At 41.8% G+C, this 16,641-nt stretch overlaps 1 protein-coding gene across 7 annotated transcripts in view; it reads left to right on the top strand.

Moving 5' to 3' along the window:
- cacna1db (calcium channel, voltage-dependent, L type, alpha 1D subunit, b) overlaps positions 1–16,641 on the top strand; it is a 61,210-nt gene that overhangs the window by 20,140 nt on the left and 24,429 nt on the right. For all 7 annotated transcript variants that reach the window (XM_057357152.1, XM_057357156.1, XM_057357153.1 and 4 more), the window contains 21 exons: positions 902–1,059; positions 6,751–6,976; positions 7,623–7,830; positions 7,933–8,053; positions 8,317–8,462; positions 8,607–8,664; positions 8,736–8,868; positions 8,960–9,089; positions 10,808–10,867; positions 11,017–11,123; positions 11,219–11,306; positions 11,521–11,628; positions 11,705–11,757; positions 11,837–11,983; positions 12,339–12,540; positions 12,626–12,784; positions 13,130–13,240; positions 15,061–15,144; positions 15,814–15,942; positions 16,241–16,306; positions 16,395–16,486. In XM_057357152.1, the coding sequence (XP_057213135.1) occupies positions 902–1,059; positions 6,751–6,976; positions 7,623–7,830; positions 7,933–8,053; positions 8,317–8,462; positions 8,607–8,664; positions 8,736–8,868; positions 8,960–9,089; positions 10,808–10,867; positions 11,017–11,123; positions 11,219–11,306; positions 11,521–11,628; positions 11,705–11,757; positions 11,837–11,983; positions 12,339–12,540; positions 12,626–12,784; positions 13,130–13,240; positions 15,061–15,144; positions 15,814–15,942; positions 16,241–16,306; positions 16,395–16,486 (2,586 nt within the window). The remainder of the gene's footprint in view (positions 1–901; positions 1,060–6,750; positions 6,977–7,622; positions 7,831–7,932; positions 8,054–8,316; positions 8,463–8,606; positions 8,665–8,735; positions 8,869–8,959; positions 9,090–10,807; positions 10,868–11,016; positions 11,124–11,218; positions 11,307–11,520; positions 11,629–11,704; positions 11,758–11,836; positions 11,984–12,338; positions 12,541–12,625; positions 12,785–13,129; positions 13,241–15,060; positions 15,145–15,813; positions 15,943–16,240; positions 16,307–16,394; positions 16,487–16,641) is intronic.

The following is a 16,641-nucleotide window of genomic DNA, read 5'->3' as shown; positions in this document are numbered from 1 at the left end:
AAAGGCGCGCGTTTCTTCTGGGCTGCGGTGCAGCGGCCCGGCTGAAGAAACCACGTGTCCAGCTTACTCCTCGCCGGCTCGTCGGGGGAGTTCCACTCGAGGCCAAGGTCTTGTACGGCCCTGATGAGAACACGGACAAGCTCCTCGTGAAGCGCGGGGGGGGCATCCCACTCCGCCCGCTCCTTCTCCGACGCCTCTAGCTCCTCTGACCCTGACAGATCCCTGTCCGAAGCCTCCAGTGACATGAGCTCGTCTTCATCTCCCGAAGCGCCAAACAGGATCATCTCCGTAGCTTCATCAGCGGGACGGAGGCTCTCATCCGACTTGCTGGCGGTGGGACGCTGCCTAACAAAATCTCCGAGGGCGGTGACTCTCCAAGCCTTAAGCACCCGCACCGGAAGGTCTTCGCAGTGCGGGCAGTTAGACTCAGAGAGAGCCCCCTCTGCATGGGCCAGACCCAGGCAGAGAACGCAGTGTGAGTGCGTGTCCTGCGGGTTGATGGGCCCCTAACATAAGTTGCAAATCGGCATACCGGAACACACGAGCAGAAGGATCCGAAGAATTCCTCTTCTTTGAAGCGTATCCTCAACAGCATGCAAAAGGTGAGTGAAGGAGAAAGATTCTGAGGAATGCGGTCCACACGGTGAGTTATATAGGAGTGGCACCACGCCCCTAAGCGCCGTCTTGACCGGCATTGGTCAGTTACATTTTATTTTCACTGGCGTTGTTCAATAAGGATTCAGTAAAGGTTGGAGAAGGTGATTCCCCTAGCGTTTCACAATGTAGAGAGACCTCTCTCGAAAGGGAACTAATGACAATATACACTGACATACAGAAACATTTGCTCCTATGTATCTGTGTGAAAGCACGCATAAGATGTGGACGTGATGTGTCTTCTCAGCCGCTGGCGGTGCTGGAACAGGTTCTGTCGCAGAAAATGCAGAGCTGTGGTCAAGTCCACCATCTTTTATTGGCTGGTCATTCTGTTGGTGTTTCTGAACACACTGACCATATCATCTGAGCATTACAACCAACCAGACTGGCTCACGGAGGTCCAGGGTAAGAAACCATATATTATTAGTTCTATTAGTGAGGACTTCTCATGAAGATTTTATACCAAGGCAACACAATTCGTTTTTAAAGTCCCACTGTCGTTGATAGTTTTATCCCTTAAGAATAATCGTTGACCTTAAAAATGACATATTTAAGTGTTTTTCATGTTAAAATATTTTTCCTGCTTTAAAATAGCTTGAATGTAATGCTACCCCTTAAGTATATGCAGATACATGAATGTGCAAATTAGCCCCGCCTCCACTCAATCATACTCTGCAGTTCCAGACACTGTTAAAACTGAAAGTGAAACTGAGAGTTGACACAGCCGTGCGGCGATCCTTGTAGCCCAAATCTATGCGCCATCTTAACATATTTATCCCTTAAACTGTTGATCCACAGGGGTCAAATGAGTTGATCTGATTGGTTACAGGTTGTTAACTGGAGTTAACTGGCTGCAGTTTTATGGAAAAAATACTCAGCAGTGGTTTAAAATCATAAATTTGCACATGGTTTGTCTTAAAGCATATTAAAAACACCACATAAACATATCCACCTGTTTCCTGGGGATGCTGCTGTAAGAACGATGATGGGTGAAACTTCCGGAACCCCGGTAGAGGTAGTGTATTGCAGCATTGAATAACTTAATCTGATGACAGAAAATGAGACTGTGATTTATATTTTGAATTGTAATACTGTTGGTTTCATAACGCTTTGCAGTTCACTTTAAAAAAATTTTTACCACATCTTTAAATAGCACACAATCGACATCATGTAAAGATTTTGAAAACCCTCCATGATTTTCAAATTGCTCACTGGTTTACCATCCCAACAACTGAATCAATTAACGTTGCTAAATATTCACAGTCAAGTATTAAAATCATCATCCCATTCCTCTATAAAGTAGTGGACAGAATGCTGTAGTTTATAAGTGCAAGTTCACATTCTGCTGTAAACGAATGCCTTGAAATAAGGACGAAACTTGTTTGTTTATATTGAACCGGAGGTTTCACCCATCATTTGCGCAAAGCATCATGGGGCGTAGGGAACTTGTGGATAAACGACATTAAAAACTTGATTTTCACCACAGGGGGTCTTTAAAACAAAGCAAATATTAAATTAAAGCAAAAGATGATTTAATCAATTTATCTTTACATATCACTTTTATTTATGTTTATTTTAGTGTTTATCATCAAAAAAGAAAGAGGTCCTGTAACTTAACTGGCTCGGGATAACAGCGAAAAGATGCATAAATGTATTTTTAAATGAAAACCTGCAATGAAACCTGCAAACCAAAAACCACGGTTTTGCCAACTGTGGTCTACTTATGACGTCCGCATGGTTTTTACATTCGAAAACATCAAAATCAATAAGTAATAGGCTATTTTCTACCCAGGTTTTGAGGCCGGCTCAACAAACGCTCAGTTTTACTGGGCGTACCGCATTGAAGACTTGGAAGTAAACGCCCACTGCTATGATTGGATAGCAGTTTGCGTAGTAAACTTAGTTGGAGCCTTCTGTGAATTTGGTTAGACACGTAACGTTAGGTTACACATTAGCAGGACATATCAAGCGATCTCTAACAAAGCAATAGTGACGCATAGTACAAATATGTTTTACTCACATAAGATTACTGCGCCATTCCTGTTGGATCCAATATTGACCGCACAGCACTGCTTTTTAATTTTAGTCTCTCCACAAATCCAGCGTCGACCTGTGCCTTGTTCACAAAGGAATCCTCGGAGAAATGAAGTGAACAAACCCTCAATGTTTTACCCACGTGAGCTGGAATGTCTTTAAAAATAAACTCCACCAAGCATTACTAATGTCGGAATCCAAAGGAAGGTTATGCAGCGACTGTATTCTTTCACAACCAGGCACTGCACAATATTTTGCGATCTATAACAGCATGTTTATTGCTTGCTCGCTCTATCTGGTTCCGCTCAACTTGTGTTACTTCAGTACTGTCATGCACGAACCAGTGGGCGGGACTAGAGAAGTAATCGTTGATATTCTTCTGTGGAGGCGGTGTTCAGCCTATCATAGGTGCATTCCAGGACTTGGCGTTCGCTGGGCCTGGTGTCAATAACAGTTGTAATTTCAGTAACAAGGGCGTTTTCAGTTCTGACACTTACAGGATATTCGCTTGAATATGATTCCCTCTTCTATAACAAAAGCTCGGGTTAAAATTGATGTCTTAATTCATGACACCTTTAAGGCTTAATAAGATGTCTTATTTCATTATTATGAACACACTTTTCGGAATTCAAGATGGCGCCGCGGATGGCTGCCTCGGTTTGGAGTGCTCTAGTACTTATGTCTTTTTTGTTTGTTTTTCCTGTTTTAAGCTACTCTTCTTTTATCACCTTTACCAGGGACGAATTGCTTAACATTAAGCAATGCCCTTCTATCAATCTTTTCCCTAATTTTGAAAATTCAGACGTCTTACTGGACATTTTACTCGGAGGAGCGGCAGCTCTGTACAAACGCTCTAAAAGACGCAAGCGGGGAAAGCGAGCGGGTGCGCTCGTCAGACTCCGACGACGCGGATTTAGGACCCCGCTGCCGAGTATACACCTGGCGAATGTCCGCTCCCTTACCAACAAAACGGACGAAATACTCTTACTCACCAGGACAAACAAAGATTTTTCCAACTCCGCTGCGCTGTGTTTCACAGAAACATGGCTCAATGACACCATACCGGACAGCGCGTTACATCTGCCGGGTTTTCAGCTGTTCAGAGCGGATCGCATTGCCGAGTCAACAGGGAAGACACGTGGTGGTGGATTATGTTTTTATATAAACGAAGGTTGGTGCAGAGATATAACAACACTGAAGAAGATGTGCTTTTCGTACTTAGAAGCGTTCTCTATCAACTGCAAACCTTTTTATTCGCCACGCGAGTTTTCCTCATTTATTCTCGTGAATGTTTACATTCCTCCACATGCTTGTGCGAGCGCGGCGCTGCAACAGCTGGCGGATTACATCACTGACACGGAGCAGCAACACCCGGATTCTCTTATTATTATTATTGGGGACTTTAACAGAGCAAACCTCTCCCGTGAGCTGCCAAAATACAGGCAGCATATCACATGCCCCACCAGAGACAGCAACATTCTGGATCACTGTTACACCACAATACGGGATGCATACCACTCTGTTCCCAGAGCAGCTCTGGGTCTCTCTGATCATTGCCTGGTTCATCTTCTTCCGACCTACAGACAGAAGCTTAAATCTGCCAAGCCTGTAGCAAGAACAGCAAAGAGATGGAGCAGCGAAACAGAGCGGGCCTTACAAGCCTGTTTCGACTGCACGGATTGGAGTGTCTTTGAAGCTGCAGCCACTGATCTGGATGAGTTAACTGACACAGTGACATCCTACATCAGCTTCTGTGAGGACATGTGTATTCCCACCAGGACTCGCTTAACATACAACAATGACAAACCATGGTTTACAATGAAACTGAGACAGCTTCGTCAGGCCAAAGAAGATGCTTACAGAAGTGGGGACAAAGTCTTGTATAATCAGGCCAAAAACACACTGACAAAGGAGATAAGAGCAGCTAAGAGAAGCTACTCTGAAAAGCTGAAGAACCAGTTTTCAGCCAACGACCCTGCATCGGTGTGGAAAGGCCTGAAAGACATTACCAACTACAAGCCATCATCCCCTCAGTCTATGGGTAATCAACGACTGGCTGACGACCTGAACGACTTCTATTGTCGTTTTGAAATGCAGAGTCTCACCCTTCACACCCGCCCTGACCCTATCTCTGCTATACCATTAACACCTCCTCTTGACATTCAACCTGCACTTAAGATCTGCGAAGAGGATGTTTGCCAGCTTTTCCGCAAACAAAAGATCAGAAAAGCACCAGGCCCAGACAATGTCTCACCCTCCTGCCTGAAAGTCTGTGCGGAGCAGCTGTCGCCCATCTTCACTAATATTTTTAACAGATCTTTGGAGCAGTGTGAAGTCCCTTCATGCTTCAAACGCTCCACCATCATCCCTGTACAGAAGAAACCCAAAATATCTGGACTTAATGACTACAGGCCTGTTGCTTTAACATCTGTGGTCATGAAGTCATTTGAGAGACTTGTACTGGCCCACCTGAAGGACATCACCAGACCACTTCTTGATCCCCTCCAGTTTGCTTACCGAGCAAACAGGTCTGTGGACGATGCAGTAAACATGGGACTGCATTACATCCTACAACACCTAGACAGACCAGGGACTTACGTCAGGATCCTGTTTGTAGACTTCAGCTCGGCCTTCAACACCATAATCCCAGACCTCCTCCTGCCCAAGCTTACCCAGCTCTCTGTGCCAACCTCTACCTGTCAGTGGATTATTAACTTCCTGTCGAACAGGCAGCAGCTAGTGAGGTTGGGAAAATTTAAATCCAGCACATGTACCATCAGCACCGGAGCTCCTCAAGGATGTGTTCTTTCTCCACTGCTATATTCACTCTACACAAACGAATGCACCTCTACAGACCCTTCTGTCAAACTCCTGAAGTTTGCAGATGACACCACAGTCATTGGCCTTATTCAAGACGGTGATGAATCTGCCTACAGAAAGGAGGTTGCTCAGCTGGCTGCCTGGTGTAGTCAAAACAACCTAGAGCTGAATGCATTCAAGACAGTGGAGATGATAGTGGATTTCAGAAGGAACCCTCCATCACTTCCTCCCCTCACCATCCTGGACAGCACTGTGGATACTGTGGAGTCATTCAGGTTCCTGGGCTCCACCATCTCTCAGGACCTGAAGTGGGAGTCCCACATAGACTCCATTGTAAAGAAGGCCCAGCAGAGGTTATACTTCCTCCGTCAATTGAGGAAGTTCAACCTACCACAGGAGCTACTGACCCAGTTCTACTCAGTGGTCATCGAATCTGTTCTGTGCACTTCAATTACTGTTTGGTATGGCTCGGCCACCAAATCAGACCTACGAAGACTACAACGGACAGTTCGTAGTGCTGAGAAAATTATTGGTGCTCCTCTGCCCACACTTCAGGACCTGTACGATTCCAGAGTGAAAAACAGGGCAAGAAAAATCATCATTGACTCCACACACCCAGCACACAAACTCTTTGATCTGCTGCCCTCTGGCCGGCGCTTTAGAGCACCAAACACCAGGACTTCCAGACACAGAAGCAGCTTCTTCCCCCAGGCAATCTCCCTCCTAAACAGATAACTGCTCCTTAAGAGCAATATTCCACTTCCACTACTCCTATAGTGTGCACTATAGTGCCTTATTATATCTACATCTTATGTATACATGCATATAACACTACCTCTACTTACTAAATTATCCATTTGCACAAGTGTACATACAATATGTTTATTCTACTATATACTACCCTGTACAATGTCTCTTATATGTTATTATCCCCCATTTTCTGTAAAATAGTCTTTATTTTATATATGCACAATTTAGAATCTTTTAGACTGTAAATCGTATTATATTGTACTGTCATTGTGTTGAATGTCTGTACTAGAAGCTTCCAACACCAAAGAAAATTCCTTGTGTGTGCAAGCACACTTGGCAATAAAGCTCTTCTGATTCTGATTCTGATTCTTTTAAAGCATATTTTAAAAACTCATTGTGAAGATCCACCAATTTATTTTTCACATAAAAATACAAGGAAACACACACACACACTGTGTTCAAGAACTTTGTTTTTGTGATGTTTGTCTGCAGATGTGGCTAATAAGGTATTATTAGCTCTGTTTACATGTGAGATGTTGGTCAAGATGTACAGTCTGGGACTTCAGGCGTACTTTGTCTCGCTCTTCAACCGGTTCGACTGTTTCGTGGTTTGTGGAGGCATTATGGAGACCATCCTCGTGGAGTTGGAGTTTATGTCTCCTCTTGGCATCTCTGTTTTCCGCTGCGTTCGTCTCCTCAGAATCTTCAAAGTCACCCGGTGAGTCACAGTGTTCTGACCAGTGGCGGCTGGTGCACAATTTTTTTGAGTGGGCGCAACAAACCATTTGACATGTGAGGTAAACGTATCATCACTGCTTAGCTAAAAAAAGGTTTAACTGTCAAAGCATGTAATGGTGTTTATTAACAGTAATAAGGTGCCAGTCCAAATGAAAAAAAAATATTGCAGTATACTGTATTATAGTAAACTGTAGTAAAATTCCTAGATGCTACAGTGTTTTTGAACCGTATCATAATAAATATTAAGGTATAATACAGTATTTTGTGCAATTATCAATGCACTATTGTAGTGTATGGAGTTCTTTGTTGACATTCCTCCTTGATGTAATGCATTCTTTGGTTGGTTTAGAATCCATTCCCACAGAACTCATCCCATATTTCTTTGGTATTTTCTTTGAACTTTGGTTCTCTTAATTCTTTGTAGAATTCTTATAGTGGTTGCATCGCCTTTTTCAAATAGACTTTTTTATCCATGAAAGCTATTACACTGTGAAAATGATAATTAAACAATTCCTGAGTTTTGAGCTCCACAGAACACATGATTTAAAACACGGGCGAGTAAATAATGCCAGAACTTTACAGTTTGTTAGTGAAATGTGGTTTTAATTGACCATCTCTGTTTGTAGTCACTGGGCATCTTTGAGTAATCTGGTGGCATCTCTGTTGAACTCCATGAAGTCCATCGCATCTCTGCTTCTGCTGCTCTTTCTCTTCATCATCATCTTCAGTCTGCTGGGAATGCAGCTCTTCGGCGGCAAGTTCAACTTTGACGAGACTGTAACCAAACGAAGCACCTTTGATAACTTCCCTCAAGCGCTGCTCACTGTGTTTCAGGTGTGTGTTTCACGCCCCTCATCCGCTCCCTTTTGCTGTTGGATTGTCTTTTTTAACACGTGGTTCTGTGTTAATGTCTGTGCGATGTGTTTGTTCAAACAGATCTTGACAGGTGAGGACTGGAATGCAGTGATGTATGATGGGATCATGGCATACGGAGGTCCGTCCTCCTCTGGCATGCTCGTGAGCATCTACTTCATCATCCTCTTCATCTGTGGAAATTGTATCTTTCCTGACTGTGACAGTAACTTGTCCATCCTTCTCATCCTGACAGAATGAACTTTATTAGTTCAAGTAGTTAAATAGTTTTTATTTCATTTTAGTTAATAATTCTAGTGTCTCAACTGATTTCATTTTTTGTAAAGGCATTTCTGTTTATTGTTTGGTTTTTCAAATAATGTTTTATCGAATTTGAATGAACAGAAATGTAAACAGAACTGCATGTTTGCATATGTGCATGTTTGAAATCTTGACTCGGCTCATCAGATATCTTACTGAACGTCTTCTTGGCCATCGCTGTGGATAACCTGGCAGACGCTGAGAGTTTGAACTCAGCCCAGAGAGAACAAGAGAAGAAGAACAAGAGGAGGAAGAGTATGACGAAGAAAGATGGTGAAGACGCAAACACAGCGGTTGGTGATGTTGACATTTATTGTCATTGGCTGCCAGTCAGTTATTTGTGCGTAATGACACTGACATGACTCAAGATAAGATAATAAATCCCTACACTGCCCATATGAGGTTTAGTTTTTGAGATTTGTGTGTTTGTGTTGCAGGTGTCTGTAGATGTGGATGCTGATGAAGATCATACAGAGGACATGGGCGACTATGCAGGTGAACATCTACTCAATGCTCATCCGATCACATGAGCTCCAGTGCTCTGATGCGTGTGTGTGTGTTTGTAGGTGAGGATGAAAAGGACGAGCCTGAGATCCCGTCAGGACCACGGACTCAGAGACTCTCAGATCTCAGTCTCAAAGAAAAGACGCCGCCCATTCCTGAGGGCAGCGCCTTCTTCATCTTCAGCAGATCCAACCCGTACGTCTCGCACAAACATTTAGCCGTATTTGTCAATCGATGTAAATTTGCCCGTCCTCTGAGTGACCTCTCACCTCTGTGTGGAACGCAGGATTCGTGTGCTGTGTCATAGACTGATCAATCATCAGATCTTCACCAACCTCATCCTCATCTTCATCATGCTGAGCTCTGTCTCGCTGGCAGCCGAGGATCCCATTCGTAACTCATCTGCCAGAAACATCGTAAGAAACCCCTGACAGTGGCCACAGTCACAACAAAGAGCTTATGGTTCAGTTAGGTCCACTTTCGCCAAATAACATTTTTGATTAAATAATAATGCATCTAGTTGGTGTCGGTATGGTTCAGTTCTGGGCAAACTCCACGTGCCCATCCATGCACTCATTCCTGGACAGAGCGGGGAGAGCAGCCAGTCAACCGCAATAGCAATTACACTACATAGTTAAATTTTTTTGTGTGTTAAACCCAGTGGCGGCGTTTCACCAAAACCTAGGGTATGGCAAAATTTCCTCTGGCCATGCAACAATGACATTCCAATGTAACGGAACCCTAAATTGTACCACATCATATCTAAACAAAACATGTACAAGAATCCACAAAGCTGAATGAATGCACGAACATGCACAGAGACTTACAGATAACAAACCCAACCCCCATATCATTAAAATATCTACTAAACCATTTGCCATTTATACTGTGTGTGACGATCGCTTCAAGCCAACAGCCAGATGTTGTCATTAAAACCCAACAACGGGTACGAGTCTAAAATATAGGCCAAACATGAAATTAACAGCAAACAGGTTTAAAAATAAAACATGTCTTACCTTGTCGCAGTGAAGTTTATTGCATAAGTAGCGGTGAGGTTGAAGCAGTGTAAAATCTGTTCATCCAAATGAAAACACAGGTAACATTAATCCAAAAGATTAAAACTGCGTAAACTGCGACTGCGCAACCCTGGCACATGGAGTACATTTTTTAATTATTCACTGATAATGTAACAATATTATTTATCTTGCAATATTCATACATCTGGCTTGGGCAGATGAGATTGTTATGTGACTGTTAAAATAAAAAATAATAATTAATTTATTGGCATATGTCGATAATAAAGACCTCCCTGCTTACCTTACCATACACTTTATTATTAAACACTTTTTAAATAGTTTCTCCAATTTGTTGAAAATAAATGCCTGTATGATCTAATATGTGATGTGAAAATGTAGACCAGCTAAAGGTGGATTCGAACCAGCAACGTGATAGTGTCAAAAATGACTAGTCACACATCTTACCCACTACACCATTGAAGCTATTGATGATTGAGTGTCGTTTTTCGGATTATCTTTAATGAGGATCAATATGCACACTTTGTTTCCACTGTTTTGTCTGAATGCTAGGGTATGGCAACTGCCGCAAACGCCGCCCCTGGTTAAACTGTGTGACTTTATCAAATACAGCAGGTTTTCTCAAGGCCAGGTGATTCACTCAGGAAGAAACACTTTCACCTAAGCCCAACAGAACACTTTGGGCATTTGTTACTATATTTTTGTAACATTTTTTAAATGACAGCAGTCCGAAAATGAGGTTTTAACAGGGTTTTATCACTCCTGGGAACACATTTGTCACAGAAATATGGTTAACACACACATACACAAATGGTAGATTTCTATACATTCTAGAGATATTCGCTAGACGTTTTGACTTTTATAGGGCAAAAACTGTATAGTTCGTCTCAGACTTTTACAACCCTTGCTGGTCTGAGTTGACAGGTTGTGTTTGTGGTTTTAAAGGAAGTGTTTTAACAGAGTCATGATAAAATAAGGCTTTTTTCATTTATTGTGTTACTGATCTTTTATTTTTTCCTTCTGTATGGATTCTATATTTCAGACCATAAAACGATGATGTTGCGTCACTATAATGTGTCATCTGATGTTGTTTTTTGCAGGTTCTGGGTTATTTTGACTACGCCTTTACTGCTATATTTACGGTAGAGATCCTGCTGAAGGTAAAGACTGGATCCTGTCAGGCACCACAGAGTTCTTTATCGCGGTTAAACACAGCAATTTTTCATAACTACTACTGTGTTTGTTTGCTAGAAATCCGTGTTATCGAGATCTGTTCTCATGTCGTCTATATTTTTCTCATGTTCTTTAGATGATGGCGTTTGGTGCTTTCCTGCACAAAGGAGCTTTTTGCCGGAGTTACTTTAATTTATTGGACCTGCTGGTGGTCGGAGTCTCTCTTGTTTCTTTCGGAATACAGTACGGTCGTAACGGTCCTTTTCATACAGTTGCATTGGGATGAGTGTAAAAGATTTGTGAATTATCAGTACTCAACAAACGAACGTTGTTTGCAGATCATCTGCCATTTCAGTGGTGAAGATACTGAGGATTCTGCGTGTGCTTCGACCCCTCCGAGCCATCAACAGAGCCAAAGGACTCAAAGTCAGACCTTCACTCTTACAGAAACACTTCATAAATGCTCTTCAATGCATGGAATTTAGTAGAATACTATCACTTTTCGAACAATTTCTGAATATAACGTTCGGATGACGTGACAACAGTATTTGTACAAGTATTATTTAAGGAAAACCGTGTTTGAAAACCGTGTTTGAGGTTAGAGCCTTCAAGTTTTCTCTCTGTCTCCCTGTTCATGCAGCATGTGGTTCAGTGTGTGTTTGTGGCCATCAGGACGATCGGCAACATCATGATTGTGACCACGCTCCTTCAGTTCATGTTCGCTTGTATCGGCGTTCAGCTCTTCAAGGTACATCAGCCTGAAAACAGCACGAACACTGTCCATGAGCGCAGGACAGGCCCTTATGAAACTCTTTTGTCTGCAGGGGAAGTTTTATGGCTGCACAGACGATGCCAAGTCAAGCCCGGAGGACTGCAGGTAAGCCTGCGCTTGTTTAGGAGCAAATGATTGTTTAGGAGCCACATGCGAAGGCTTCATCGTGTGTGTGTGTTTCTAGAGGGACGTACATCGTGTACAGTATCGGTGAGACGGCACTGCCGCAGGTGCGAGAGAGACTGTGGTACAACAGTGACTTTAACTTTGACAATGTGCTGATGGCTATGATGGCGCTCTTCACCGTCTCCACGTTTGAGGGCTGGCCAAGGTTAGACACACACAAACTGTCAGCCAAAGAGGACACTGACAGTGTCAGCACCAATAGCTCACATACATTGATTGACAACTACATTGCGTCGCATGTCTAAAACATTAAAAACATAAAAGTAGCACCACAAACGTGTGTCTGTAAATATTCTTTCTGATTCATTACTGAAGAATGTTCTGTCAGTGACATACTGAACTTGAGCAGTAAACTTCACTGGAATTAATAACTGCACATGTATGAACGAAGTCAAAGTTTGCATTCGCCTTCCTAAAGGAGTGTACTGTAGGAACGAGCCGTAGAAATGAAACGGCCTACAATAGTAAAAGGTTCATGACATTCACGCTGTCTTCTGCAGTCTGCTGTACAGAGCCATCGACTCACACAGGGAGAACATGGGTCCCATTTACAACTACCGTGTGGAGATCTCCATCTTCTTCATCATCTACATCATCATCATCGCCTTCTTCATGATGAACATCTTTGTGGGTTTTGTCATCGTGACATTTCAGGAGCAGGGCGAGAAAGAGTACAATAACTGTGAGCTGGATAAGAACCAGGTGTGAACGTCTGTACAGATGTCGTTCTGCTCATAACGTCTTATAGACAGATCATCTGAATGTTATTCTGTGTGTGCGTCGACAGCGTCAGTGTGTGGAGTATGCTCTGAAAGCCTGTCCGCTGAGGAGATACATCCCTAAAAACCTCTACCAGTATAAGTTCTGGTATGTGGTGAACTCGACCGGATTCGAGTACGTCATGTTTGTGCTCATTGTCCTTAATACGGTCTGTCTGGCTGTCCAGGTGAGGAAACATCGGCACTACTACAGTATATACTACGTACATCATATATCATACAAACCACATGATAACATCTTTCTGTAAGTTTACTAGAGATGAATGATATTGATGTTCCAGCATTGTATAACAGAATTTGTTTTTGGAATTCTACGTTTTTATTTGGGGGGGCCGCAAAGCGATGCACTCTACACAAAGGGGGCCTGCCTTACAACAAAACAGAGTCTGTTTGAGTAAATGAAAGGTTATTGAAATAATTCGGAACAACTGTATATCTGTATACGTGGTCATTAAATGAATTGTGTATAAATGCAATTGTAGAAAATATTTTTTTGTGGATATGATACACAGCATCACGGCCAGTCGCGTCTGTTCAACTACGCCATGGACATTTTGAACATGGTGTTCACTGGAGTCTTCGCAGTGGAAATGATCCTCAAACTGGTCGCCTTTAAACCGAGGGTATGTGTCTCTCAGTTTGATGCTTTGGCAGCTGTAATGGGAAGTGCTTATAGCCCCCGTCCCGACCGGGCTGTCAATCCTCCCCGTCTGTCTTTCCGTCTGTAGGGTTATTAAATGGAGCCCTGGAATGGGTTTTGATGCGCTGGTGGGGATTGGCAGCGTATTACACATCATTCAGAGTCAGGTAGACCCCTGTCTCTCCCCTCAGCTGTCTGAAGACAGATTTCATTTCATTTCTCACCTCGGCTAGTTGATGTCATCTGTCTCTCACCTGAGGGTCAGCGGGGGGGATCCTGGAGACAGACAGTGTTTTAAAGTATGCCAGAGTAGATGAGACTCCATGAGATTATACTGAGAAATATAAGTGTTCACCATTAAATAAAGCATGGTGGATCTTATTTTCCCCTAAAGCATGGGCTGTTAAACGATTTTAGTATTGTGATATCTAGTATGTTTTTGCACTAAAATATGGTGAAAGTAAGTGGACTGGATTACAATGATGCAAATGGAATTGTTTACATTATTATAATGGTGAGGTGTAGGAGTGTGATGATATATCAATGGATGGTGATACCCAAGATGTAACATATTAGGGCTATGGTGATTGTTTTTATGATGTGATGTCTTTTTTATCCTATTGGTTGATTTGCCAACATGTGAACTATTTTACATATCGTCGCTGTCGGGCGGAATCCTCGCATCTCCAAAACCATTATTTTTCAGGAAATTAAAAAACGGCATATTTTTTGAGTTATTAAACATTGTATCGTCACAGTTGGTATTATACCTTATATTGCTATCATATACTGTTGTGTACCAACATTAACACAACATTTCCCCAAAAACATGTTTAATCGGAGATACAAGGTTTATGACTTGGGAGCAGGGAGATACGAGATTGCGCTGTCATTGATAAGAATGTTACGGACACCGACGTCGCTGCTGCCAGCAGTGTTCATCAAAGTCGGCGGTCGCGTTGAGCCTCTTAACAAGAGAAAAGGCTTCAATAGTTAACCAAAGCTAACGACTGTGGTTACATACATCTTCCTAACTCTATTTTAAAGGTTTTAGAACTATAAGTGATGTAATACAAAAAACGATGAGCTGACTAGGCTGTCTAATAGGCGGAAATTAGCCGAATCTGCTCGCAAACTTACCTTCGTGGCTCACGGACTTCCTTCTGCACCGAAGCATTACAGCTATCGATTTTTAACAAAACAGACCTACTCAAATGTATCTAGAAGCTCCCGCGGAGTGAAGAAGAGGTGGAGTTACGAGACTTCTCAGACAATTGAAGTGTCCAATGGAGTTAAGAGATTTGCTCTCAAGCTATTTTCAGCACTTTAGATTGGTTAATAATTTGTAAAAATAACAGACCCACATGGGGACTGACCAATAGCATCGATTTGTGAAAAAATATGAAATTGACCAAATTTGGACATAGGAGGTTTCCGCCCGACAGCGACTGACAATATGAATGTTTATTTACATTTTTTTGTCTTAACTCTTTTAAGGTTTTGATTTTCTTTTCATTTTGTGTCAGAAGCACATCAGTGTTGACTGAGCGGTCAGTTTTATTACAGTATGTAGATAAGATTTTATTTTTGACTGCTGAAAATGGCGTATTTTAGAGAGCCATGGAATAACATTCCTTTGATTTTCAGGGGAACTATGAAAACAGAAATGTTTGCCTGACATTCCCAGATACGTAAAATCCCAGAATTCCTTGCTTTTTTATCTCAGTGTGTGGCTCTTCTCTTTCTTTGCTTGATACGTTTTCTTTTGCTCTCTTTTCTCTGTGTTTTGTTGTTTGTCTGCAGCATTATTTCGCTGATGCGTGGAACACCTTTGACGCTTTGATTGTTGTTGGTAGCATCGTTGACATCGCAATCACAGAGATCAATGTGAGTACCGCCACACACATTTTTTTTTCTTTCTATTATTGGATTAAACGTCCCCACAAGGATAGTAAAACCTGAGATTAGCCACACTGTGTGTATCAGCCAGCAGCCCCCAGTTATTATAGTTTTGATTTCGTTTTATTATTTGTTTTGATAATGTCTATTATTTATTGATTTCTTTTAGTTAAATATTTAGCAACTTTGTTATTTTTGTTTATTATCATAATTTTGTGCTTTAAACTTATTTTAATTTATTTCTGAGGCAATATTTCATTTTTTTGTTAGTTCATTTTTTCCCAATACTTTTTAGGCCAATATTTGATTTGATTTCAATAACCAAAAATGCTAACTAAAACTAAAATAACCTTGAATCAAACTAAATGATGTTTATCTGAAAATGTAAAAGTGCACAAAGGTTTGTGTGAGTGTTTGGTTTAGGGGCAGGGTGAGGGTTAACATTTAGAATGATTCATTTAAAGACAAAATCCTATACAAATGTTAGCGCCGCTATTTTCAATATTGTTGAGTGCTTATTGTTCACTCATGTGATCATCTTAGAGGAATTGCTCTTGTGTAGTTTGTATGTTAATTTGAGAATGTATGAAGAAGCACGTGATGGTGCGTGAACGTCTGGTTTTTGTCTCATTAACGTGTGCTGGTGTGTTTTATCAGAACACGGAGGACAGCGCGAGAATCTCCATCACATTCTTCCGTTTGTTTCGTGTCATGCGGTTGGTGAAGCTGTTGAGCAGAGGGGAGGGCATTCGCACGCTCTTATGGACCTTCATCAAATCTTTTCAGGTGCGCTGATTTTATTCCACAATGATCTGAAATACTTCATTGTGATTGGTCGGTGGCTCCATTTTAAAATGATGAATCTGGATGAAACGATAGATAAAAGACATTATGTGTCTTGCATAATAATAACAATATACACGCAAGGACAAAGGATGTTGAGTTAATGTGCATTTCTTCATTTATTTGTGAGTGAACAGTGGATGAAGTGGTGATGACACGCTGTGTTATGGTGTGTATACAGTACATGTATATATCGTGTGATTTGAGTGAATGTTCAGCACTGTTGTGTTGTGTCTCTCAGGCTCTTCCATACGTGGCTCTTCTCATAGCGATGCTCTTCTTCATCTATGCCGTTATTGGAATGCAGGTAAATCTTCTGCTGTCTGTGTGATGTACTCTAATGCACTGATGTCTTCTGTCGTTTCATAATAATGGGATTGTCTTTGATCTTTGAGGTGTTTGGGAAGATTGCCATGGTGGATGGAACCAGTATAAATCGTAACAATAATTTCCAGACGTTTCCTCAATCTGTGCTCCTGTTGTTCAGGTGTGTTGAGCTGAGAGCAGATTTAGTGAATAAATGATGATGTGTTCATGTTTTTGTTCTGTTTCTTTAAAATGTGCAAAGTAACACATTAACAGATGTTAACAGATTTCAGACACAGAACATTACTTCATTGATTCTTTGAGCTGTGTTCTTCA

This window comes from Triplophysa rosa, linkage group LG17, assembly GCF_024868665.1.
Source record: "Triplophysa rosa linkage group LG17, Trosa_1v2, whole genome shotgun sequence".
NCBI classification, from domain to species: Eukaryota; Metazoa; Chordata; class Actinopteri; order Cypriniformes; family Nemacheilidae; genus Triplophysa; species Triplophysa rosa.
The sequence above is the reverse complement of the archived record's forward strand: the minus strand, read 5'-3'. Positions and strand labels throughout refer to the sequence as shown.